Genomic DNA, 26,188 nt, shown 5'->3' with positions numbered 1-26,188 from the left:
TCTTGCACCTTTCTTCCAAGTGTCAAGTTACTCTCCTCCGGTTCCTACTCTGTCCCCGCCGCGTTTTTCTTCCAGTCACGGCTGTCCTTGCCGACGGCTCACCGGGTGGTCTCCTTTCCTTTTCAGAGCTTTGTTCAAGACTCCTTCGGCTTTGGCCTTGAACCAGACCCAGCACTGCAAGCAGCTGGAAGGGCTGGTCGTTTCTCAAGTGCAACTCTGCCGCAGCAACCTGGAGCTGATGCAGACGATTATCCAGGCTGCCCGGGTGGTGATCAAGACGTGCCGCCAGGCTTTTTCCGACATGCGGTGGAATTGCTCGTCCATTGAGCGCGCTCCAAATTACTTCCTGGATTTGGAGAGAGGTGAGCGGAAAGAAGGGGCGGATGTCTTCCCCACGTTTTCTAGACGTTGAGGACGCGCGAGTGCCAGCACCCTCCGCACGCATGCAAAGCTCCATCCGTGCAAGTGGAGGGCACCCATGCACGCTGCTCACACAAATGGAGTTGTGCGCGCACGCACACATGCACCTGCCACTCGCCTGCCCCTCCTCTGCTCAGTGTGGGCCAGGCCTGGTTACCATGTGGGAAGGGTCAGGGCCCGCTGGCCTTCAGCAGGGCTTTTCAACCAGTGGTACGGGTACCACCTGTGGTACATTGGCACCTGGCAGGTGGTACGCGACCATCCTAGAAAAGTGGTAGCGGGTGAGGAGAATGAGCTCAACCAGTGGTAGCACCGCACAAGCCTGAGCAAGAGATGGCTGGAGCTGCAGGGCTGTCAGGACTCAGCCAAAGTGCCAGGATCAGCGCCAGGATCCAGCTGGAGCTCGGCGCTGATCCTGGCGCTTCTGCTGAGCCCTGAAGAAGCACCAATCAGCTGGAATGTTGCAGCATCTCAAGGGTCTTGTGATTTACAATCAGATGCTTGGCAATTGATTCATATTTATGACGGTCACAGTGTCCCAGGGTCATGTGAAGTGACCAAAACCTGCTGCAACCACCCAGCAGACGGGGGGAATAAAAACCAAACACCCCCCCCACCCCACCCCTGCTGCCAATCCTCAACAGAAATGCTCACAACAACGAAAACCTCGGACAGGAGGAAGAGCGCGGCCAGGCGGGCAGGCAGGTGTCTTGCTCGGCTGTGGCTTGGGGGGCACTTTTTTCAGGGCCATTGTAACTTCGAACAGTCACTAAGCAAACTGTTGTAAATCGAGGACTACCTGTACTTTATCACTTTTTTCCTTTTTTTTTTGGTCATCAAGTTTTTGACACCTTGCTAGGCGACCGGTGGTCCTTGGATGTTGCCACCTCTTAAAAGTGGCACAATGGATGAAAAGGTTGAAAAGCCCTGGCCTGCAGACCGTTGTGTGACATTGTCGGTCTCTTTTTGCAGGTACCAGGGAGTCAGCTTTTGTGTACGCTCTCTCCGCTGCAGCCATCAGCCACACCATCGCCCGAGCCTGCACCAGCGGGGAGCTCTCCGGCTGCTCCTGTGGTCCCATCCCAGGTGAGACACCTGGACCTGGGTATCGCTGGGGAGGATGTGCTGACAACCTCAACTATGGTCTTGTCATGGGGTCCAAATTTTCAGATGCTCCCATGAAGATGAAAAAATCAGGATCACAAGCCAATAAGCTGATGCATCTGCACAACAGTGAAGTAGGGAGACAGGTAACCAATCCAAGAGGGTCGTTCTCATTATTGCAATCATCAACTGGGGGGGGGGTAACAAATTAGTAGTTTTGGGTAGTGGTTAAGGTGCTGGGAGTTCTAGTCCTGCCTTAGAGCCATGAAAGCCAGCTGGGGGGATTTGGGCCGACCGCCAGGAGACTGGGAGTTCTAGACCTGCCTTAGGCATGAAAGCCAGCTGGGGGGATTTGGGCCGAGCGCCAGGCGACTGGGAGTTCTAGTCCTGCCTTAGGCATGAAAGCCAGCTGGGGGGATTTGGGCCAAGCACCAGGTGACTGGGAGTTCTAGTCCTGCCTTAGGCATGAAAGCCAGCTGGGGGGATTTGGGCTGAGCCCCAGGCGACTGGGAGTTCTAGTCCTGTCTTAGGCATGAAAGCCAGCTGGGGGGATTTGGGCCGAGCACCAGGAGACTGGGAGTTCTAGTCCCGCCTTAGGCATGAAAGCCAGCTGGAGGGATTTGGGCCAAGCACCAGGCGACTGGGAGTTCTAGTCCCGCCTTAGGCATGAAAGCCAGCTGGAGGGATTTGGGCCAAGCACCAGGCGACTGGGAGTTCCAGTCCCGCCTTAGGCATGAAAGCCAGCTGGGGGAATTTGGGCCGAGTGCCAGGCGACTGGGAGTTCTAGTCCCGCCTTAGGCATGAAAGCCAGCTGGGGGGATTTGGGCCGAGCACCAGGCGACTGGGAGTTCTAGTCCCCCCCCCCTTAGGCATGAAAGCCGGCCAAGGGACTTTGGAGCAGCGCTTCTTTCTCAGCCCAACCTACCTCACAGGGCTGTTGTGGTGGGAAAAATAGGTGAAGGGGGAGCATTATTCGCCCCCTTGAGTTGTTTATAAAAAAAAAATAAGAGAGGCGGGATAAAAACCTCATGAGTAAATAAATGAAAAATAAACAAGGGATGGCAGAATGGAAGCTCACCCTGAGTCTGGAAGAGCAGCGGTCTCCAACCTTTGTGGCTTGGCAGCCCAGCTGGTGGGGTGGGAGAGGGGAAGCCGGCTGCAAGAGTGGTTGGCTGGTGCGCACGTACCTCTTGTGCAAGCAGCTGGATGGCGAGTATGCGCACTAGTGCCCGCTAGGCCCGCTGCTCATAGAAGTTGAGCTGCGTGTGCACTCCAGCCAGCCACTCCTGCAGCTGAAGAGGCCACAGCCCGGAGTGGGCCACAGCCCTGAGGTTGGGGACCCCTGTGCAAGAGGCTTATTCTGCACAAACAAACTTAGATTAAGTTGCCTAGAGGACAAATAACCGAAGCAGTAAAATCAAAGAGTAGATTCTGGGTTTCATCAAGGGTAAAAGATTTGTGTAGCTCCACCACAAAATAACACATGCTTTATTCCGACGCCAGGGTAGGCAACCTTGGCTACTCTTTGACTTGTGGCCTTCAACCCCAGAATTCCTGCGCCAGCAAGGGGAACTATGTGGCCCCGCGGGCCATGGCCAGCCGCCAGGCTTCCATGGACTTGTGGATTCAACTCTCAGAATTCCTTGAGCCAGCGTGGAGGGAACTAGGTCCTCTTCATACTTGGATCCCTTCATCCCAGAATTCCTCATCACAGGGGGAACTAATGTCCCCTTCATGACTTGTGGACTTCAACTCCCAAATTCCTGAGGCACTCTCGGGGAACTTGGCACTCATGACTCGGGGACTTTCACTCCCAGAATTCCTGACCAGCAGGCTCCTTCAGAATTCTGGGTATTGCACCCCACAAATATAAAAGAGCCAAGTTTGCCTACCTGTCCCTATGCCCATGCTTTACAAATTGTTTTGTGTGGTTTGCTTTTCCTGAGCCAGGCAATTGTTAGTGAATCTGCCTGACTTTTACAACCTTTTTTTTTTTTTTTTGCCATATGTTCAAGAATCACTATAAGTATTAATGAAGCAATGCGTCGCTACTGAATCTTTGGACAGACAGATTTGATAACAGTGAATGACTGTGGGGAACACTCCAATGGCCCCTAATGTGAAAAATGGTCATAATCCCTTTTCTTCACGGCCGTTGTACTTCAATAGTCTCTTAAACGGTTCGTAAGTCAAGGAAGTACCTGCAATGAGTAGAAGGTGTTTAAGGAGATAAGTCAACGCTAGAATAAGGAGAATTTCTTCGCATGAGAACAATTAACCATTGGAACACTGTCCTCCAGAATTTGTAGGTGCCCATCACTGGAGGTTTTTAAGAAGACTGGACTGAAATGTCTGAAATGGTACTAAGGTCCTGTCTTACACCAGCGGGTTGCACTACTAGAACAGAGGTCTTCACATTTTTGGGCTTGTGGCCCAGAGGGAAGCGAGAGCATAGCTTTTCAAATTGGCGTGCGCTACACTTGCCCGTGCCAAACATTGCCGCCCGGTACTAGCGGCCCCGGTCGCGCTCGGGTATGCTCTACGCCGTGCACATTCACGGAACGTCCAGGGACAACCCTCCCCCACAGATGGCTACGCCCCGTTCGCATACCCAAACATTTTTTTATGTACATTATTCATTTTTTATTTTTTATTTTTGCGCAAATGGGCCACGCACACCCCTGGTGCGCATCTGCCCTGTTCGCGCATGTGCAAACGGCCATGTCCACACACCCCTTGCTAGCGGTCGCTGATTGACTGCGCATGCATGTGCAAACAGGCTGTGGTTGCTAATGCGAGTGGGGGGAGTGCATTTGGGCGTCACCGGCCACCAATCCGGCTGTCAAAGAGGCCACGGGCCAATAAGTGGGCCACGGCCCATAGGTTGCAGACCCTCTGGACTCGAACACCTCCAATGTCTTTCCAGCCCTATCATTCTATGATCTCCCACCCCGAGGACCGAAAAAATTTATGCACAGTTCAGGGTTCTTAGACGTGTCCCCAAGCAGGTTGGATGGTTGTCGAAAGAAGGACAGTTCCTTCAACTTCTTGTTGTGCGTTTTTTTCCCACATCCCTAAAAGCCTCCCTTGTAGGATGAAATGCAAGTGTCACGGAGTATCTGGTTCCTGCTCCATCAGACTTTGTTGGACGGGCCGTCAAGCGCTGAAAGACATCGCCCTGGACTTAAAAAACCAGATACTTTCGGCCCACCAGGCGTGGTCCACCGGCCCCTGGGCACGCGCAGCATCTGGTGCCAAGAGCTTGACATCCGTCCGTTTAAGGAGAGCGAGCTGGTTTACCTGCAGAGTTCTCTGATTTCTTCTGCATGACAGAATGGAAAGTGGGCTCCTACGGGACGCAGGACAGGTAAGGAGTGGTCCAGGTGTGGGCCTGGATGGCGTGTTTCTGAATTTTGGACCCCTTTGGTGGGGGGTGGCTACTTTTCATAGCGGAAGAAATGTCTTCTCGTTGAGCCCAGTTTTACAGGTACAGAGAGTTTCCCGGGAAGGTGACCCGGGTCTTTTGGCAGCTGCACAACGATGCGAGCTAGTTTTCCTCATTTAAACCCCTACTCACCCCAACAAGTTTCCCAACAAGTACTATTCATCAGCCCCAGCAGCAGATGCAGGGAATGCATTGAAGGGAGCTAGCATCCGACACATCTAAGAGCACTGCCCGAGACTGAAGCTTAGGTCGAATTCGTGTCCAACGTCCCGTTCCTCCATCATCCTGGCCCGTGTTTTAATATTTTGCTTTCGCACGGAAGGTTTTTGTAGACAAATGCTCCTTATTTCTTGGCCAAATACAAGTCTTGATTGGAGCAGCCCCACAGGCAAACATAGTCCAGGGTCCAGCTGTCCTGCAAGGTCCCACGGAACCGTTGACATCCGAATCTCTCGATCCAAGTTTATTATTCCGTTTGTCTAAACGAGTCCTCCGGGTGAAAGGTCATTCTGGGAATGTGGCTTTGCAGATTTGCCCTGTTTGATCTCGCCTCCCTCTGTTAGGCTGATGTGTTGGCAGAAACACACAGCTGGAGGCCCGCACCAGGCAAGTCTTTAGGTTCAACTACCTGCGGGTAGGCCGGGCCAAGAAATTTAGCTAAGTCTCTCTGATCATCCACTGCAGGATCCTCGAATACAAACCGCAACCGAGCCCCTTGCTCACTAGACAGTTGTTGGAGTGGGTTTTGTCCCTTTTTACACCTTGCCCATGTTTGCTAAGTGGTATTTCCTGCGCATCGTGAATCTAACACTGTATCGTTAAGTGAATCCGGCTGCCCCCATTGATTTTGCTTGTCCGGAAGATCACCGCAAAGGGGATCACGTGACCCCTGGGACACGGCACCGTCGTACTACATGTCATTGGCCAGCCGCCGAATTGGTGGTCTGTGACCTGGGGTGATGGTTGCCGCGGTCATAAGAGAGAGAAAAGGTCATAATTCCCTTTTTTCAGTGTTGTTGTGAACGACTAGTGGTCACAACAAATGTTGTAAAGTCCAGGAGCGATCTGCTGTCCAACGCAGTTGGGCTTCCAGGGGTCCTCAGAGAGGGAGACTTGGTGGCCCTGTCTTCCAGATGTTTGGGCTTTCAGTCCCTAGGCACGGGACTCCCTAGTCAGCACAACATCATTGGAAGTCAGGCTTTTCCTGGGGATTGGCCCGAAAGTCACCCAGCTGGCTTTTGTGCCCCAAAGCGAACTAGAATTCACAGCCACCACCTCCTGGTTTTTAGCCTGGTGCCTTCCCACTATACACTCCTTCTTCCTTCTTCCTTCCTTCCTCCTTCCTTCCTTCCTTCCTTCCTTCCTTCCTTCCTCCTTCCTTCCCTTCCTCCTTCCTTCCTTCCTTCCTTCCTTCTTCCTTCCCTTCCTCCTTCCTCCTTGTTCCTCCCTCCTTTCCTTTCCCGCCTTCTCCTTCCCTTCCTTCCTTCCTCCTTCCCTCCTTCCTTCCCTTCCTTCCTTCCTTCCTTCCTTCCTTCCTTCCTTTCTTCCTTCTCTCTTCCTTCCTTCTTCCTTCCTTCCTTCCTTCCTTCCTTCCTTCTTCTTTTCCCTCCCTCCTTTCCTCCCTTCCTTCCTTCCTCCTTCTTCCTTCCTTCCTCCTTCTCCTCCTTCCTTCCTTCCTTTCCTTCCTTCCTTCCTTTCCTTCTCCTTCCTCCTTCCCTCCCTCCTCCCTCCTTCCCTTCTCCTCCTTCCTTCCTTCCTTCCTTCCTTCCTTCCTTCCTTCCTTCTTCCTTCTCTTCCTTTTCCTTCCCTTTCTTCCTTTCCTTCTTCCCTCCTTCCTTCCTTCTTTTCTTCCTTCCTTCCTTCCTTTCCTTCTCCTTCCCCTTCCTTCCTTCCCTCCCTCCTTTTTCCTTCCTTCCTTCCTTCCTTCCTTTCCTTCCTTTCCTTCCTTCCTTCCTTCTTCCCTCCCTCCCTCCTTTCCATTCCTTCTCTTCCTTCCTTCCTTCCTTCCTTCCTTCCTTCCTTCCTTCCTTTTCCTTCCTTCTTCCCTCCTTCCTTCCCTTTTCCTCTTTCCTCCCTCCTTTCCTGTCTTCTCCTTCCTTCCTTCCTTCCTTCCTTCCTTCCTTCCCTTCCCTTCCCTCCTTTCCTCTCTTCCTTCCTTCCTTCTTCCTTCCTTCCTTCCCTTCTCCCTCCTCCCTTTCCTCCTCCCTCCTTCCTTCCTTCCTTCTTCCTTCCTTCCTTCCTTCTTCCTTCCTTCCTTCTTCTCCTTCCTTCCTTCCTTCCTTCCTTCCTTCCTCCTTCCTTCCTTCTTCTTCCCTTCCTTCCTTCCTCTCCTTCTCTCCCTTCCTTCCTTCTTCCTTTCCTCCCTCCCTTCCTTTCTCCTTTCTTTTTTTCCTTCCTTCCTTCCTTCCTTCCTCCTTCCTTCCTTTCCTTCCTTCCTTCCCTTCTCCTTCTTTCCTTCCTTCCTTCCCTTTCCCTCCCTCCCTCCTCCCTTTCCTTCCTTCCTTCCTTCCTTCCCTTCCTTCCTTCCCTTCCTTCCTTCCTTCCTTCCTTCCTTCCCTTCCTTCCTTCCTCCTCCTCCCTCCTTTTCCTTCCTTCCTTCCTTCCTTCCTTCCCTTCCTTCTTCCTTCCTTCCTTCCTTCCTTCCTTTTCCCTCCCTCCCTTCCTTTCCCTTCTCCTCTCCTTCCTTCCTTCTTCCTTCCTTCCTTCCTTCCCTTTCCTTTCTTCCTCCTCCCTCCTTCCTTCCTTCCTTCCTTCCTTCCTTCCCTCCCTCCTCCTTTTTCTTCCTCCTTCCTTCCTTCCTTCCTCCCTCCTTCCTTCCCTTCCTTCCTCCTTCTCTCTCCTTCCTTCCCTTCCTCCTTCTTCCTTCCTTCCTTCCTTCCTTCCTTCCTTCCTTCCCTTTCTTCCTTCTCTCTTCCTTCCTTCCTTCCTTCCTTCCTTCCTTCCTTCCTTCCTTCACTTTTCCCTCCCTCCTTTCCATGGCCTTCTCCTTCCTTCCTTCCTTCCTTCCTTCCTTCCTTCCTTCCTTCCTTTCCTTCCTTCCTTTCCTTCCTTCCTTCCTTTCCTTCCTTGCTTCCTTCCTTCCTTCCCTTTTCCCTCCCTCCCTCCTTTCCATGGCCTTCTCCTTCCTTCCTTCCTTCCTTCCTTCCTTCCTTCCTTCCTTTCCTTCCTTCCTTCCTTCCTTCCTTCCTTCCTTCCTTTCCTTCCTTCCTTTCCTTCCTTCCTTCCTTTCCTTCCTTGCTTCCTTCCTTCCTTCCCTTTTCCCTCCCTCCCTCCTTTCCATGGCCTTCTCCTTCCTTCCTTCCTTCCTTCCTTCCTTCCTTCCTTCCTTCCTTTCCTTCCTTGCTTCCTTCCTTCCTTCCCTTTTCCCTCCCTCCCTCCTTTCCATTGTCTTCTCCTTCCTTCCTTCCTTCCTTCCTTCCTTCCTTCCCTTCCCTTCCCTCCTTCTCTCTTCCTTCCTTCCTTGCTTCCTTCCTTCCTTCCCTTTTCCCTCCCTCCCTCCTTTCCATGGCCTTCTCCTTCCTTCCTTCCTTCCTTCCTTCCTTCCTTCCTTCCTTTCCTTCCTTCCTTCCTTCCTTCCTTCCTTCCTTCCTTTCCTTCCTTCCTTTCCTTCCTTCCTTCCTTTCCTTCCTTGCTTCCTTCCTTCCTTCCCTTTTCCCTCCCTCCCTCCTTTCCATGGCCTTCTCCTTCCTTCCTTCCTTCCTTCCTTCCTTCCTTCCTTCCTTCCTTTCCTTCCTTCCTTCCTTCCTTTCCTTCCTTGCTTCCTTCCTTCCTTCCCTTTTCCCTCCCTCCCTCCTTTCCATTGTCTTCTCCTTCCTTCCTTCCTTCCTTCCTTCTCTCTTCCCTCCCTCCCTCCTTTCCATTGCCCTCTCCTTCCTTCCTTCCCTTCTTCCTTCCCTCCCTCCCTCCTGCCCCTCCCTCTCACTGATGCTGCCTTCTGCCTGCCAGCTAAAGGGAGGGGTCTCCCTCTTTTGAAGCTGTCTGCTGGCAGGGCCTGGGGGAGCCATCAAGACGGGGTGTCCAAGCAATGGCGCTGCCCGAACATGCCCCTTCCTCCCTCTGCAGCCCACCTTTGTCTTCCTGTCTCCATCTGCTCGGGTCCCATCCATATTGCAACGGGGCCGTGAATGGATTTATGGCTGGAATACAGACAGGGCAGAGTATTGCAGTGAGCTGGGATCGATTCATCACACCTGTCAACGTATCCCAGGCTGCAGTTGGGCAATTTGCCCTTAAAATCGCTGGCAGGAGGCAGACTCCGTGCCTTTGGCCTCATCCTTATGAATGGTGTAAAGATTCACTTAGTGACCGGTCAAAGGTATAACGGCACTGAAAAAGGTGACTTTTCACCATTTCCCCCCACTCTTGAGACCGTTGCGCCATCCCCAAGGGTCACGTGATCAACTGACTCGGATTTATGACCGCCGTTGTGTCCCAAGGTCATGTGATCACCAGCCTGCTTCCCTCAAGCAAAGTCAAATGGGCGGAGGAAAAGCCAATCATAAAATGAAGAGAAGGACGAGGGGGGACATGATAACAACCTTCCAATATCTCAGGGGCTGCCCCAAAGAAGAGGGAGTCAAGCTATTCTCCAAAGCGCCTGAAGGCAGGACAAGAAGCAACGGATGGAAGCTCACCAAGGAAAGAAGCAACCTAGAACTAAGGAGAAACTTCCTGACCGTGAGAACAATTAACCAGTGGAACAACTTGCCACCAGAAGTTATGCACGCTTCATCATTGGAGGTTTTCAAGAAGAGATTGGACAGACATTTGTCAGAAATGGCATAGGATTTCCTGCCTGAGCAGGGGGTTGGGCTAGATGACCTCCAAGGTCCCTTCCATCTCTTGTCATTCTGTAATCTCCTTTATGAGTGGTCCTTCTAGAGCAGGGGCAGGCAACCTTGGCTCTTTTATGACTTGTGGACTTCAGCTCTCAGAATTCCAACTCTGTTATTCTGTTACTCAAACAAAGAGAAAGATTGGAGAGACACAATAGCTGTCTTCCAATATCTCAGGGGCTGCCCCAAGGAAGAGGGAGTCAAGCTCTTCTCCAAAGCCCCTGAAGGCAGGACAAGAAGCGACAGATGAAAACTCATCAAGGAGAGAAGCAACCTGGAACTAAGGAGAAACTTCCTGACAGTGAGAACAATTAACCAGTGGAACCACCTGCCTCCAGAAGCTGTGAATGCTCCAACACTGGAAGTTTTTAAGAAGAGACTGGACAGCCATTTGTCTGACATGGTATAGGGTTCCCTGCCTGAGTAGGGGGTTGAGCTAGATGACCTCCAAGGTACCTTCCAACTATTATTATTATTATTATCATCATCATCATCATCATCATCATCATCATCATCATCATCATCATTATTATTATTTAGTCAAGGACTGCCTGCATGTTTTTCTTGGACTTCCCAGGTCTCCTTCCTCTTCTGCGCTCTGCTTACTCTGAAAGGGAGTATGCAGGCTGCGTATGGCTGGATGCTGGAAAGCAAGATCTCTGTTTAATCCATTTCATTTGGTATGCAGCAGGACGGAGACCTATTTTTCCAGAACAGGATTGCAAAAGTGATCTTTAAAAAGAGGAGACGAGAGGAAGGGAGATTGAAGTTAAAAATAAAATAAAATTAACGGGAGAAGGAAGTTTAAATCTTGCGATCTTGTTCAGCGCAGAAAAAAAAAAAGGCGTTTCTTGATTTGTCCCGCATCAAAAGGCAAGACAAGAAACGACGGATGGGAAAAATAACCAAGGAGAGAAGTAACCTAGAACTAAGGAGAAAATGCCTAACAGTTAAGAGCAATTCACCCGTGGAACGGCTTTGCCTTCAGAAGTTGTGGGTGCTCCCAACATTGGAGGTTTTCAAGAAGAGACTGGGCAACCCTTTGTCTGACATGGGATAGGGCCTCCTGCTTGAGCAGGGGGTTGGACTAGATGACCTCCAAGGTCCCTTCCAACTCTGTTATTCTATGTCAGGGGTGTCAAACTCAATTTAATTGAGGGCCGCAACAGCATTGCGGTTGCCCTTGGGGGTGGGTGGGTGGGATTGGCCAGGTTGGGTGCGGCCTACTGGGTGGGCGTGGATGGAGTAGGTGTGGCCTACTGGGTGGGCATGGCCAGCTCTACATCGTTCACGTCAAGGGTGCCTGTGGGGGCTGGGCAGGAGTGGGACAGATCTGAGGGTCTCTGGCAGAAGGGGGTGGGACCGGGGCAAGCGCCAAGGCATGGTCCATTTCTTCATTCCCCACAAAGGGGGACACCTCCCCAGCATCCACCCAGGGGGTGGGGTTGACACAGCAGGGGCTGGTTCCTCGCTGTTTCTAGACAGCCTTGTGGAGCTAAGACTGAATGCGTTGCAGCATAGATGGCCACCACAAAATTGTACATTGGCTCCCGGCCGGCCTGGGCCAGGGCCAAGGCAGTGGGGGCCGTTCCCTCACTGTTTCCAGGATGGCTTCGCGGGCCACATGAAACCACTTCGCAGGCCGCATTCGGCCCCCGGGCCTTGTGTTTGACATGTCTGTTCTATGTTCTACTCTCTACATTATTAGAAGGATGTTTGAGATGATTCATTTGTGTGTCGTGTTGTGTGATTTACCGCGGGGAGCCATTGTCTGAGGAGATTCTCCGTCATCCAGGTCCTGGTTGTCCCAAAGGTCCTTTTTTCAGGAGGCAACTGGACTTTCTCATCCAAGAAGCTTCTTCAGTTCTGACTGAATGGACGGAAGGATTTATATTCCTTGCAGTCATCTGGTCGATAGTAGTCCCTCTGAGAATCGTCGAGGGCGCTTGGAGCCCTCAGGGTCACCTGAACAGTGCAAATGGACTGGGAGCCTTCTTGGATGAGAAACGAAACGGCTTCAAGGAAAAACAAACTCCAGTTGCCTTTTGAAAGAGCATCTTTGGGACACGGGGAACAATTGCATAGAATTTTTTTTCCCTGTTGTCCCTGCACGTGAAATTTCCTTCCCTTTACTATAACCAAGAACAGTTGCAAAATGGAGCAAAATTCACTTAGCAACTTTTAGCAAACAGAAATTTTGCGCCCAAGTGTGACCGTAAGTCAAAGATTACCTGTATGGCTAAATTTCGAGAAAGCTCACTTGGTTTCCACTTGGAAACTACTTCTGGACTTTATGCTTGTAGTAGAAAAAAAATGAAACGTTGATTTGGGGTTTTGCTGAATTTGAGAAAGCTCACCTTTTTTCCACTGGGAAACCACTTCTGGACTTTATGCTTGGGGTAGAAAAAAATGAAACATTGATTTGGGGTTTTGCTGAATTTCGAGAAAGCTCACTTTGTTTCCACTGGGAAACCACTTCTGGACTTTATGCTTGTGGTAGAAAAAAAATGAAACGTTGATTTGGGGTTTTGCTGAATTTCGAGAAAGCTCACTTTGTTTCCACTGGGAAACCACTTCTGGACTTTATGCTCAGGGTAGAAAAAAATGAAACGTTGATTTGGGGTTTTGCTGAATTTCAAGAAAGCTAACTTTCTTTCTGCTGGGAAACCACTTCTGGACTTTATGCTCAGGGTAGAAAAAAATGAAACGTTGATTTGGGGTTTTGCTGATTAAATAGGCATGTTGTTCTAGAAAGGGCTAGTATATATTATTGTGTTCAAGTAAAAAGTTGAGGTTTTATGTTACTACCTTATTCTACAGTGCCAAAATGAATCAGACGTCAACACTTTTCTTTTGCTTTTCCCTCTTATCCTACACTTTCTCCTCTTCTCTTTTTCCTCCCCGACTTTTTCACTTTTCATTTTTCTTTCTATTTTATATTTTGATCAACTAATAACATTTGGGACACGTTACCATCATGAGTTAAGGATTACCTGTAGCTGAGTTTTGACTGGTATCCTGGTTTTAAGCATCTGGAAGTATAGAAAGCCTAAAGAAAAATGACATGAGGCGGAAAAATAAAAGTTGGCAAGAACGGGCTGGTCAGAGTTTAGAGCAGGGGTCTTCAAACTTGGCCCTTTTATGACGTGTGGACTTCAACTCCCAGAATTCCTCAGTGCCTGGCTGAGGAATTCTGGAAGTTGAAGTCTGCAAATCATGAAGGGGCCATAGTTCCCCCATGCTGGCTGAGGAATTCTGGGAGTTGAAGTCCACAAGTCATGAAGGGGCCATAGTTCCCCATGCTGGCTGAGGAATTCTGGGAGTTGAAGTCCATGAGTCATGAAGGGGCCATAGTTCCCCCATGCTGGCTGAGGAATTCTGGGAGTTGAAGTCCACAAGTCATGAAGGGGCCATAGTTCCCCATGCTGGCTGAGGAATTCTGGGAGTTGAAGTCCATGAGTTATGAAGGGGTCATAGTTCCCCCATGCTGACTGAGGAATTCTGGGAATTGAAGTCCACAAGTCATAAAAGGGCCAAGGTTGAAGACCCCTGATCAGTGGTGGGATTCAAATAGGTGAATCACCGGTTCTCTGTATGGATGCCACTTCCGGAAGCCCATTCTGGACCTGGGCAACAAAAAATTAGCTACCAGTTCTGCCAAAGTGGTGCAAACTGGCTGAATCCCACCACTGCCCCTGGTTTAGATGTATGATTGCCAATAATCAAAGTGGGTTCACCAGGAGAAAGTTTGTTATATTTTCCATTTTAAAGACTCCCACCCACCCATCTAGCCTACCAATGTTTTCTTTTAATTAACAAGCTCTACCAAGGGTACCAACTTTCTAAAGTTATTTACTATTGAATAAAATAAGATAAATGATAAAGGCTTCAAATAATAAAATAAATGAAATGAAATTTAAAAATGAAAAAAAATAAAATGAAAAATAAAATAAAATAATAAAACAAAATAATAATAAAATAAAATATAAAATATGAGAGCTTCAGAACAACACGGTTTTTGGAAAAGAGGCCCCCAAAATTTCTGCTTATTTATGGAGATAAGGAGTCTTATCTTTCTGTTCCCATGGCTGGTTTGAGACCCCCAGAAGGCGGAGGGAAAGACAGGTTAGTTAGGCTGATGGATTCTGTCCAGCCCCACTGAGGCTTCTTAGGGTCTTAATCTTTAAATGAGATATAAATAAGTGATAAGAGCCAATTATCCAGAGAGGAGGTGAATTTTTCTTCATTGGATGTCTTCCAGTAAAAGGTTGACAGCCACCTCTCTCTCTCTCTCTCTCTCTTTCTCCCTCTCTCTGCTCTTTCTCTATCTCTCTCTCTGTTCTCTGTTTTCTCTCTCTGTTCGTTCTCTGTCTTTCTCTCTCTATGTTTTCTTTCTCTCTCTGTGTTCTTTCTCTGTCTTTCTCTGTTCTAATAATAATAATAATAAAGTTGGAAGGGACCTTGGAGGTCATCTAGTCCAACCCCCTGCTCAGGCAGGAAACCCTATACCATTTCGGACAAATGGCCATCCAGTCTCTTCTTAAAAACTTCCAGTGTTGGAGCATTCACCACTTCTGGAGGCAGGTAGTTCCACTGGTTAATTGTTCTCACTGTCAGGAAGTTTCTCCTTAGTTCCAGGTTGCTTCTCTCCTTGATTAGTTTCCATCTGTTGCTTCTTGTCCTGCCTTCAGGGGCTTTGAAGAATAGCTTGACTCCCTCTTCTTTGGGGCAGCCCTGGACATATTGGAACACTGCTATCATGTCCCCCCTTGTCCTTCTCTTCATTAAACTAGACATACCCAATTCCAGCAACCGTTCCTTATATGTTTTAGCCTCCAGTCCCCTAATCACCTTTGTTGCTCTTCTCTGCCCTCTTTCTAGAGTCTCAGCATCTTTTTTACATCGTGGTGACCAAAACTGGATGCCGTATTCCAAGTGTGGCCTTACCAAGGCCTTGTAAAGTGGTATTAACCCTTCACGTGATCTTGATTCTCTCTGCTTTCTCTCTCTCTCTGAGTGTGTGTTCTCTCTTTTTCTCTCTGTTTTCTCTCTCTGTGTTCTGTGTTCTTTCTCTCTCTGTATCTCTCTCTCCCTTTTTCTCTGTTCTTTATGTCTCTCTCTCTCTCTCTCTCTCTCTCTCTCTCTCTCTCTCTCTCTCTCTCTCTCTTCTCTCTCTCTCAATCTTTGGAGTGCTTACACTATACAGTGGGGTGAACTGAATGGTCTCAAATAAGCAAATATTTTATTTGTACACCACCCAGAGTCCTTCCTTGATGGAGATGAGCCGTTTCTAAAAGATAGACAGACAGACAGATGATAGATATATCAATCTAAGGATTTTAATTTATTTATTTATTTATGAGACTTATATACCGCTTTAAGTGCAAACACTCTCTAAGCGGTGTACACCAGTAAGCAATGTATATATATATATATTTTACATTGCCCCCAACAATCTGGGTCCTCATTTTACCTACCCCGGAAGGATGGAAGGCTGAGTCAACCTTGAGCCGGTGAGATTGGAACCGCTGACCTGCTGAACACAGTCAGCTAAAGTGGCCTGCAGTGCTGCACTCTAACTGCTGCGCCACCTCGGCTGGATTATCTTCAGAAGTTAAAAAAAAAAAAAAGTGAAGTTTCGCTTAAATGCAACTCTGCTCCTAGCAGCAATATTGTCGCAATACTGTTTAAATTAGTTTTGTTTTACTCTAGTCTCTAGCCTATAGCTCTAAAAATTTATTGGTGGGTGTTCCTTGTCTGGCTTTTCTTCCTCCTCTTTTTTTCCTTCCTCTTTTCTTCCTCTCTCCTTTTCCTTCCTCTTCCTTCTTCTGTTCCCCCTTCCTCTCCTCCTTCCCACCCCCTCCCCTTCTCTTTCTCTTTCCTTCACCTTCTTCTGTTGACCCATGTAAGCAGGGGGATGATCTGCTGAAGGAGGTCTGGATCTGCCCTCTCAAAGGAATGCTAGCCTAGCCTTGAGCCTGATCTGTGTGAGCGCAGAACAGACCCAAAGAGAGTAAAGATAACTGGGAAACATCAAGGGTCTTCTGCACAGTCTTTCCTTCCTCCCTCCCTTCCTTTAATCCCTCCCTATCCCTTCTTCCCTTCCTTCCTTCCTCCTCGCTTCCTCTTCTCTTCCTCTGCTTCCTTCCTCCCTCCCTCCCTTCCTTTAATCCCTCCCTATCCCTTCTTCCCTTCCTTCCTCCTCTTCCTTCCCTTCCCTCCTTCTGCTTCCTTCCTCCCTCCCTTCCTTTAATCCCTTCCTTCCTTCCTTCCTTCCTTCCTTCTCACTTCCTCTTCCCTTCCCTCCTCTGCTTCCTCCCTTCCTCCATCCCACCCTTTAATCCCTCCCTATCCCTTCTTCCCTTCCTTCTTCCTCGCTTCCTCTTCTCTTCCTCTGCTTCCTCCCTCCCTCCCTTCCTTTAATCCCTCCCTATCCCTTCTTCCCTTCCTTCCTTCTTTCCTCCTCTTCCTTCCCTTCCCTCCTTCTCCTCCCTTCCTTCCTTCCTTCCTTCCTTCCTTCCTTCCTTCCTTCCTCCAGCCCTCCCTCCCTTCCTTTAATCCCCTATCCCTTCTTCCCTTCCTTCCTTCTTTCCTCCTCCCTTCCTTCCTTCCTCTTCCCTTCTTCTTCCCTTCCCTCCCTCTGCTTCTTCCCTTCCTTCCTCCATCCCTCCCTTTAATTCCTCCCCATCCCTTCTTCCCTTCCTCCTCCCACCCTTCCTCTTCCTCTTCCGCTTCCCTTCCCTCCCTCTGCTTCCTTCCTTCCTTCCTTCCTTCCTTCCTTCCTTCCTTCCTCCCTATCCCTTCTTCCCTTCCTTCCTCCTCCCTTCCTCCCCTCTGCTTCCTTCCTTTCCTCCCTCCCTCCCTTCCTTCCTCTTCTTCTCCTCCCTTCCCCTTCCCTTCCCTTCCCTCCGTATGTTTCCTCCCTCCCTCAATTTCTTTTATTGACTCCAAAACAATCAAAGAAAAGAATCTGTTTGATTCTGCAGTGTTTTGTTGCTGGCAGGAGAAATTCAAACTTGCTCTGAGCGGAGTCAAAATATTTTCAAAGCCTGGCAACTGTTCTGATGCTGCTGCTGCTGCTGCAGAGCAATAGTGATTGTGTGAAGTTTATCTGTGGCCGTAATTCAGCACTTTCTCCAGCTTCCTTCTGAATTGGCTAGTGGTGGCTCCTGACACTTGCAAATAGCCTTGCAATCCCACAGGGAGAGAGGAATGAATGGGGGAAACATCGAAATGGGCAGAAATGGCAAAACTGATCTGTCAGAGACCAAGCAACATTTTTACTATTATTATTATTATTATTATTTTTTGAAAGACTGAAAAACCTTATATGGGCTTTTTGCTGAAAGAAGTAAAAAAAATAAATTGATGGCTTGAAGATTAAGAAAGATGTAGATAAGTGAGGGGCTGAGAGAACTTGCAAAATATTTAGGAATAATAATAATAAATAAAAATCTGTTGAATAAAAATCTGTTGAAAAGAAGATTCAAAGTCACTTATACATTTATTAACTTTAGTTTTCTTTTTCTTTTCTTTCTTTCTTTTTTCTGTCTCTCTCCCTTCCTTTCTTTTTTTCTTCCTTCCTTCCTTCCTTCCTTCCTTTCTTTCTCTTTCTTTTTTCTTTCTCTCGCTCTTCCTCTCTCTTCCTCTCTCCCTTCCATCCATCCATCTCTTCTTCCTTCCTTCCTTCCTTCCTTCCTTCCTTCCTTCCTTCCTTTCTTTCTTTCTTTCCTTTCTTTTGTTCTTTCTTTTCTTTCTCTCTCTCTCTCTTTCTTTTTTCTTTCTTTCGCTCTCCCTCCCTCTTCCTTCCTCCCTTCCTTCCATTCATCTCTCCTTCCTTCCTTCCTTCCTTTCTTTCTTTCTTTCTTTCTTTCTTTCTTTCTTTCTTTCTTTCTTTCTTTCTTTCTTTCTTTCTTTTTCTTTTTCTTTGTTTCCTTCCTTCCTTCCTTTTGTTCTTTCTTTTCTTTCTCTCTCTCTTTCTTTTTTCTTTCTCTCGCTCTCCCTCCCTCTTCCTTCCTCCCTTCCTTCCATCCATCTCTCCTTCCTTCCTTCCTTCCTTCCTTCCTTCCTTCCTTCCTTCCTTCCTTCCTTCCTTCCTTCCTTCCTTCCTTTCTTTCTTTCTTTCTTCCTTCTTTCTTTCTTTCTTTCTTTCCCCTTTTGTTATATGAACATCCTTCACAAATACGGGTAGTCCTCAACTTACGACCACAAGTGAGCCCAATATTTCTGTTGCTAACTGAGACATTTGTTAAGTGAGATTTGCCCCATTTTTACGACATTTCTTGCCACCATTGTTAACTGAGTCCCTGCAGTCGTTAAGTGAGTCACACCGTCGTTAAGCGAACCCGGCTTCCCCCATTGACTGTGCTTCTCAGAAGGTCGCAAAAGGGGATCACGTGACCCCCCCAGGATGCTGCGACCGTCATTAACGTGAGTCAGTTGTGCCAAGCGTCTGAATTTTGATCACGTGACCGTGGGGAGGCTGCAACGGTCGTTAAATGTGAGAAATGGTCACAAGTCACCGCTACGCTTGTTAAGTGAACCCGTGAAGTTGTTAAGTGAATCAAGCAGTCACTAAATGAAACCAGCTTCCTCCACCGAATTTGCATATTGGAAACCAGCTGGGAAGCTTGCTAGTGGGATGATCCCGGGATGCTGCAACTATCGTAAACACAGACAATCCTTGCCTTACAACCGTTCATTTAGTGACCATCCAAAGTTTCGACGGCCCTTTAAAAAAGTGACTTAGGACCGTTTTTCACCCTTACGACCGTCGCATCACCTCTGTGGTCAGGTGATCACAATTCAGACGCTCGGCAACCGACTCACATTTACGACGGTCGTAGCGTCCCCGGGGTTACGGGATCCCCTTTCGCGACCTTCTGACAAAGTCAGATTCACTTAACAACTGCGTGACTGAGTTAACAACGGCAGTGATTCACGGTGGGCAGGAAGGTCATAAAACGGGGCAAAACTCACTTGACTGTCTTGCTTAGTAACGGAAATTGAGGGCTCATATGTCGAGGACCAGTGTATGGGCTGGTGGCCGAGCCCCTGAATTTGGATGCTGTGGAGATGCTGTGACAGTCCTAAGTGCGAGGACTGGTTGCCAGTCACCTTTTCCAGTGCCAGTGTAACTTCAGATGGTCACTAAACAAACATTTGTAAGATGAGGACTATCTAAATGGTGGGCATTTTTACTTTTTGGGGAACCTAATCAAGCAAGGGAGTTGTAGAACAACTAAACAGTGGAAATGGCTTGCCTTCAGACGTTGTGGAGTTTTTAAAGGAGAGATTGGACAGCCACCTGTCTGAAATGGTATAGGATCTCCTGCCTGAGCAGAGGGGTTGGACTAGAGGACCTCCAAGGTCCCTTCCAACTGCATTATTCCATAATTATTGATAGTGAGAACAATTAATCAGCGGGACGGCTGGCCTTCAGAAGTGGTGGGCGCTCCATCCCTGGAAGTTTTTAAGAAATTGGGCAATCACTTGTCTGAAATGGTATAGATTCTCCTGCTTGAGCAGGGGGTTGATCTAGAAGACCTCCAGGGTCCCTCCCGTTATTCTGAACAACTTACCTCTAGAAGTGGTGAGTGCTCCAATACTGGAGGTTTTTAATCATTTGTCTGAAATAGTTTAGGGCAGGAGTAGGCAACCTTGGCTCGTTTATGACTCGTGGACTTCAACTCCCAGAATTCCTGAGCCAGCCTGGGGGAAACTTTGGCCCCTTCATGATTCGTAGACTTCAACTCCCAGAATTCCTGAGCCAGCCATGCTAGCCCAGGAATTCTGGGAGTTGAAGTCCTCGAATCATGAAGGCGCCATAGTTCCCCCATGCTGGCTGAGGAATTCTGGGAGCTGAAGTCCACAAATCATGAAGGGGCCATAGTTCCCCCATGCTGGCTCAGGAATTCTGGGAGTTGAAGTCCACCAGTCATGAAGGGGCCATAGTTCCCCCATGCTGGCTCAGGAATTCTGGGAGTTGAAGTCCACGAGTCGTAAAGGAGCCAAGGTTCCCTATCCCTGGTTTAGGGTCTCCTGCTTGAGCAGGGGGTTAGACTAGAAGACCTCTAGGGTCCCTCCCAACTCTTGTAATTCTGCTATTCTGTCGTTGCTTCTCTTCTTTGCCCATTGGCGTAGGAGAGATTGGGCTTAAAGAGGGGTCTTTCCCCCATCCTGAGACTCAACATGTGCAGACCACTCCTCTCTTGGTCCCGCACTAGACAAACACACAGCGTGCAGGTTGCAAGTCGTGGGCAGCTGTCAGGATGGAGCAGAGCTTGCAAAGAAGGCCTCCAGGCGCTTTCCAAGGACTTCTAAATATTGACCCATCTTCCCAGGCTTGCTCCAAAAAGGAGCCTTACGAGAGGGAGGAGGCGGGCTGGGGTGTGTGTGAGAGGTGGGGGAGAGGCAGGACTTGAACCCGGAGAAGCCAGATCTGGAATAACAAAGGCGGGGGGGGGGGAGCCCAGCGGCATCAGAAATAATACACGAGGTCTCAGCACTTCATCAATCCCAGTGCGATGGCCCCAGAGGCCTGTTCCCATAAATCTTGCTGGATTCCTTTCCTCCCCTTCGCTGCTGCGGAGGGGTCTGCGGGGAGAGCAGCTCCTCCCAACCCTCCCTACTCATTCCCCCCACCCCAATTTCCCTCACCAGCCTTGATCGGACCCGTAAAGGAGAGCTTTGTGCAAAGCAACCCCCCCCCCCTCGCAGCAGTACGTTTTGGGGAAAGAGCTTCAAGGGTTCTGGGGGGGGGGAGGGAGGAAAGGAAGGAAAGGAAAGAAATAGAAATAGAAGAGAGGAAAGGGAAAGGAAAGAAATAGAAAATAAATAGAAATAGAAGAGAGGAAAGGAAAGAAAAGGAAGGAAAGGAAAGAAATAGAAATAGAAGAGAGGAAAGGGAAGGGAAGGAAAGGATAGAAATAGAAATAGAAATAGAAGAGAGGAAAGGGAAGGAAAGGATATAAATAGAAATAGAAGAGAGGAAAGGAAAGATAAGAAAGGAAAGAAATAGAAATAGAAGAGAGGAAAGGAAGAAAAGAAATAGAAATAGAAGAGAGGAAAGGGAAGGAAAGGATATAAATAGAAATAGAAGAGAGGAAAGGAAAGGAAAGGAAAGGAAAGGAAAGAAATAGAAATAGAAGAGAGGAAAGGAAGGAAAGAAATAGAAATAGAAGAGAGGAAAGGAAGGAAAGAAATAGAAATAGAAGAGAGGAAAGGAAAGGAAAGGAAAGGAAAGAAATAGAAATAGAAGAGAGGAAAGGAAAGGAAAGAAATAGAAATAGAAGAGAGGAAAGGAAGGAAAGAAATAGAAATAGAAGAGAGGAAAGGGAAGGAAAGGAAAGGATATAAATAGAAATAGAAATATAAGAGAGGAAAGGGAAGGAAAGGAAAGAAACAAATAGAAGAGAGGAAAGGAAGGAAAGGAAAGAAATAGAAATAGAAGAGAGGAAAAGGAAGGAAAGGAAAGGATATAAATAGAAATATAAGAGAGGAAAGGGAAGGAAAGAAGGAAAGGAAAGAAATAGAAATAGAAGAGAGGGAAGGGAAAAGAAAGAGAAAGGACAGAGAAAGGAAAGAAGAAAGGAAGAAGGGGAGGGAAAGGAGAAATTAGAGAGAAAAGAAAAGAGAAAGGAAATGGGGAAGGGAAGGGAAGAATCTATATCTACTTTATCTAATTTTGGCTGAACCTGGGAAAATGAACAGGCTGAGATTCAAAGCTTGCTGGGCTGGGAACCCTGGAGAAACACCAGCGTGGGAGGCTGGATTGGAGAAAGCCATGCTCAGCTCCTTCTACAGTACTTCATAGGCCTGAATCCAAGCCTGACTCAAAGGTGACTTGACTTAAGGAGAAATTAAATTAACCGTCTTTGAGCTGACTGCTTATGACAGATAGTCCTTGACTTACAACCATCCTTTTCATGACCATCCAGAGTTACAAGGACTGTGAAAAAAGTGACCTGTGACCGTTTTCACATTTACAACCCATTGCCTCCTCCCCAGGACACGTGATCGAAATTCCAGCGCTGGGAAACTGGCATGTACTTATGACTGTTGTGCTATCCCAGGGTCATAGGATCAGCATTCATACTCTTCCCAGCTGGCTTCCAGCAAGCAAAGTCAATGGGGGGAAGCCAGACTCGTTTAACGACCAAATGATTCCCTTAACAACTGCACAGATTCACTTAAAAACTGCGGGAAGAAAGGTCATAAAATGGGGCAAACCCCACTTAATAACTGTCTTGCTTGGCAAGGGAAATGTTGGGCTCCATTGTGGTCGTAACCCGAGGGTTATCTGTACGCAGGTAATTATTTTCCTCCTTTGAAAGAGATGGGCAATCTCTAGAACAGGGGTAGGCAACCTTGGCTCTTTTATGACTCGGGGACTTCAACTCCCAGAATTCCTGAGCCAGCACGGGGGAACTATGGCCCCTTCATGATTTGTGGACTTCAACTCCCAGAATTCCTGAGCCAGCATGGGGGAACTTTGGCCCCTTCATGACTTGTGGACTTCAACTCCCAGAATTCCTCAGCCAGCATGGGGGAACTATGGTCCCTTCATGACTCATGGACTTCAACTCCCAGAATTCCTGAGCCAGCCTGGCTCAGCTTGGAAATCTTTCCCTTTCCCCTCAGCATGCCTGGCTCAGGAATTCTGGGAGTTGAAGTCCACAAGTCATGAAGGGGCCATAGTTCCCACATGCTGGCTGAGGAATTCTGGGAGTTGAAGTCCACAAGTCGTGAAGGGGCCATAGTTCCCCCATGCTGGCTCAGGAATTCTGGGAGTTGAAGTCCACAAGTCGTGAAGGGGCCATAGTTCCCCCATGCTGGCTGAGGAATTCTGGGAGTTGAAGTCCACAAGTCATGAAGGGGCCATAGTTCCCCCATGCTGGCTGAGGAATTCTGGGAGTTGAAATCCCCGAGTCATGAAGGGGCCATAGTTCCCACATGCTGCCTCAGAAATTCTGGGAGTTGAAGTCCACGAGTCATGAAGGGGCCATAGTTCCCACATGCTGCCTCAGGAATTCTGGGAGTTGAAGTCCCTGAGTCATGAAGGGGCCATATTTCCCCCATGTTGGCTCAGGAATTCTGGGAGTTGAAGCCCACAAGTCATAAAAGAGCCAAGGTTGCCTGCCCCTGTTCTAGAAGGACTCATAAAGGAGATTACAGAATGACAAGAGTTGGAAGGGACCTTGGAGGTCTTCTAGTCCAACCCCCTGCTCAAGCAGGAGACCCCCGTACCATAGCAGACAAATGGCTGTCCAGTCTCTTCTTAAAAACTTCCAGTGTTGGAGCATTCACAACTTCTGGTGGCAAGCTGTTCCACTGGTTAATTGTTCTCACTGTCAGGAAATTCCTCCTTAGTTCCAGGTTGCTTCTCTCCTTGATTAGTTTCCATCCGTTGCTTCTTGTCCTGCCTTCAGGCGCTTTGGAGAAGAGATCGACCCCCGCCCTTCTTTCTCGCAGTCCCTCACTAGAAGATACCTATGGAGGTTGACCCAAAGGGTCTTTTTCAAGAGGCAACTGGACTTTCTTGTTTTTTTCTTTGAAGAAGTTTCGCTTCTCATCCAAGAAGCTTCTTCAGCTCTGACTGGATGGTGGGGAATGGCAGGATTTATACTCCTTGCAGAAAAACTGGTCATTTGCCTTCTTTTAGAGAGTCATTGAGGCCACTTGGAGGTTAATCTTTCTCCTCAGGGTCACCTGAGGGATGCAAATGGCTGTGGAGCCTCCTTGGAACTGCTGAAACATCCTGCAGAAAGCACAGCTCCACAACACAGTCCTCTCAGCAGTTCCAAAGAGGCTCCACACTCATTTGCACCCCTCAGGTGACCCTGAGGACACAGACAAACCTCCAAGTGGCCTCAACAACTCTCTAAAAGGTTGCAAATGACCAGCTGTCTGCAAGGAGTATAAATCCTTCCATTCCCCACCATCCAGTCAGAACTGAAGAAGCTTCTTGAATGAGAAGTGAAACGTCTTCAAAGCAAAACAAGAAAGTCCAGTTGCCTCTGGGGGGGGGAAGCACCCTGGGGTCAAAGACCGCTATCAGAGCCTTGGTTTATCCTCACTGGCTGTCATTTCCTCCTTTTTTTTCCAGGCAGTGCAACAAAACGTCCAACGGCAGCGACAGTTGTGACTTGATGTGCTGCGGCCGCGGCTACAACCCCTACATGGACAAGGTGGTGGAGAGGTGCCACTGCAAGTATCACTGGTGTTGCTACGTCACCTGCAAGAAGTGTGAGCGGAACGTCGAGAGATACGTGTGCAAATGAAGCTTTGCCTCCACGCCGCTCTGCCGCGTGGGCCAAGGGAGACGTCGGTGCCATCTTTTTCCCTCACGGGACCCTCAAACAAGGAGGATGGAGAGGGGGAAAAAAAACCAAACTTCCTTGCAAGGACCTCTGAGTTTAATCAAAATAAATCAGTCCTGATCTTTGGCCAACAGAGATTGTATCATCCTTCGATGATCTTTTCAAACAATTGCTTGTCGACGACCTAAAAGCTGGTCCATGAAACCCTTTGAAAGCAAGGACTTTGGACCTAACCAAGAAGGCACAATTGTTCTGAGAAATCTCGTTCACGGAGATGAATCATCTTGGGTTTGATCGTGGCCACCCATCTGGGATCTGGGGCGTTTGAGGTTTAGAGAGGATCTTTTCCTAAAGTGCTTGGACATTTGCTTTTCTTCTCTAATGCAGTGGACGCTCTGTATCCCATGATGTTCAATTCCCCCCCCCCAAAAGGGGGGGGGGGCTTTGTCAAACTTTTTCCACCCTGGAACGGTTTTATCTTCTAGCTTTGCTTCTTTTCACCTCTAACAACATCTCCATTTGGCTCCTTCTGTTTTATTTTATTTTTTTTTTAAAAAAAACTGGCAATGTTGCCTGGAAAGACCAAACGAAATGCCAGATTCCTAAAATCTTCTGGTTTTTTTTCTTCTTTCTTTTATTCTTGCCAACGTTTGATTTTTTTGCTGGAAATTTCTTGCCCTCCCTTTGTTTTTGTTTTTGTTTTTTTTAATGTATCTGGTGATTTCTCTCTCTCTCTCTCTCTCACACACACACATGAAAGAGGTCTTGGAGACAGATAGTACCTCTAGTTTTTGAGAGGGTCAAAGAAACTTCTGGATTTTGGCGACCGTGTGGTGGGCGCACTCACAATATGGTGGATATCGTGGGCCTGGCCTGGCTTGCTTGCTGATCGAGGATATTCTGTTCTATTCCGGCGAAATCTTTTGTGGGGCTTCAAAGCTTTATTGCAAATAAATGTGATGCTAAAGGCTGCTGATTTGCTGGGCAGCTGACCAGTTATTTGGCTCCTTTTATTTATTAAAAAATAATGGTTTTTTTTTTAAAAAAAAAAATTAGACAGAGCAAATATAATCACACTGGATAACCACACTGGTAATGCTTTCCTTATCTCTTGTCACAGTGAGGGGGTCCTTGGTGCTCTCTGAGCTTGTTGGTTTTCTTGCAGACGTTTCATGACCAAACTAGCTAACACCATCAGTGCTAGAAGGGAGAGGGGTTTGCAGGGAGGAAGAGGAGGAGGAGGAGGAGGAGGAGGAGGAGGAGGAGGAGGAGGAGGAGGATGAAGAAGATTGTGGGGTCCTGGGTGCTCTCTGAGCTTGGTGGTTTTCTTGCAGACGTTTCATGACCAAACTAGCTAACACCATCAGTGCTAGAAGGGAGAGGGGTTTGCAGGGAGGAGGAGGAGGAGGAGGAGGAGGAGGAGGAGGAGGAGGAGGAGGAGGAGGAGGAGGAGGAGGAGGAGGAGGAGAACTGTGGGGTCCTTGGTGCTCTCTGAGCTTGGCTGTTTTCTTGCAGACGTTTCATGACCGAATCTAGGTAACATCACCATCTAGTGATTATGTGATGATGTTAGCACTGATGATGTTACCGAGTTGGATAACGAAACGTCTGCAAGAAAACCGCCAAGCTCAAGGAGCCCTCATTTCAACCCTGAGCTACAAATATTCTCCTTTATTGGCCTCTTGTTTCATCTAGCCATGGATACAGGTAGATGGGGGATACACAGGGAGTATCCTCAAGGCAGGACCATTTGTTTTTCAACTCTCCAAAGTTACAGGGGGACTGAAAACAGTGACCTATGACTGGGGACCCCACACTCACAACTGGCCCCATGGTCAAGTCATAAAAATTCGGGCTCTTGGCCCCTGGCCTGCATTGACGATGGTTGCAGGGTCCCAGGGTCACCTGGTCACTAAAGGAACCGTTGTAAGTTGAGGACTTCCTGTCTTGGCCTTTGACCACCACCCTGTTAGGGCTGTGTTCCAAATGTTGGAGGGAGGCGTATATCATTCTATTCTATTCTATACTATACTATACTATACTATACTATTCTATTCTATTTT

At 48.2% G+C, this 26,188-nt stretch overlaps 1 protein-coding gene across 1 annotated transcript in view; it reads left to right on the top strand.

Annotated features, from left to right (window-relative positions):
• WNT11 (Wnt family member 11) overlaps nucleotides 1-25,124 on the top strand; it is a 48,908-nt gene extending 23,784 nt beyond the window's left edge. Inside the window, 6 exon segments of the mRNA XM_039369557.1 lie at nucleotides 127-362; nucleotides 1,393-1,690; nucleotides 4,618-4,738; nucleotides 4,741-4,833; nucleotides 4,836-4,891; nucleotides 23,912-25,124. Coding sequence (XP_039225491.1) covers nucleotides 127-362; nucleotides 1,393-1,690; nucleotides 4,618-4,738; nucleotides 4,741-4,833; nucleotides 4,836-4,891; nucleotides 23,912-24,086 — 979 coding nt within the window. The 3' untranslated portion in view covers nucleotides 24,087-25,124.
• Nucleotides 25,125-26,188: the final 1,064 nt, after the last annotated feature.

Source organism: Crotalus tigris, unplaced genomic scaffold (genome assembly GCF_016545835.1).
Source record: "Crotalus tigris isolate CLP2741 ecotype Arizona unplaced genomic scaffold, ASM1654583v1 scf7180000021161.317274829:111860, whole genome shotgun sequence".
Classification (NCBI taxonomy): domain Eukaryota; kingdom Metazoa; phylum Chordata; class Lepidosauria; order Squamata; family Viperidae; genus Crotalus; species Crotalus tigris.
Note: the sequence above shows the minus strand (reverse complement) of the source record. Positions and strands in the feature narration are given on the sequence as shown.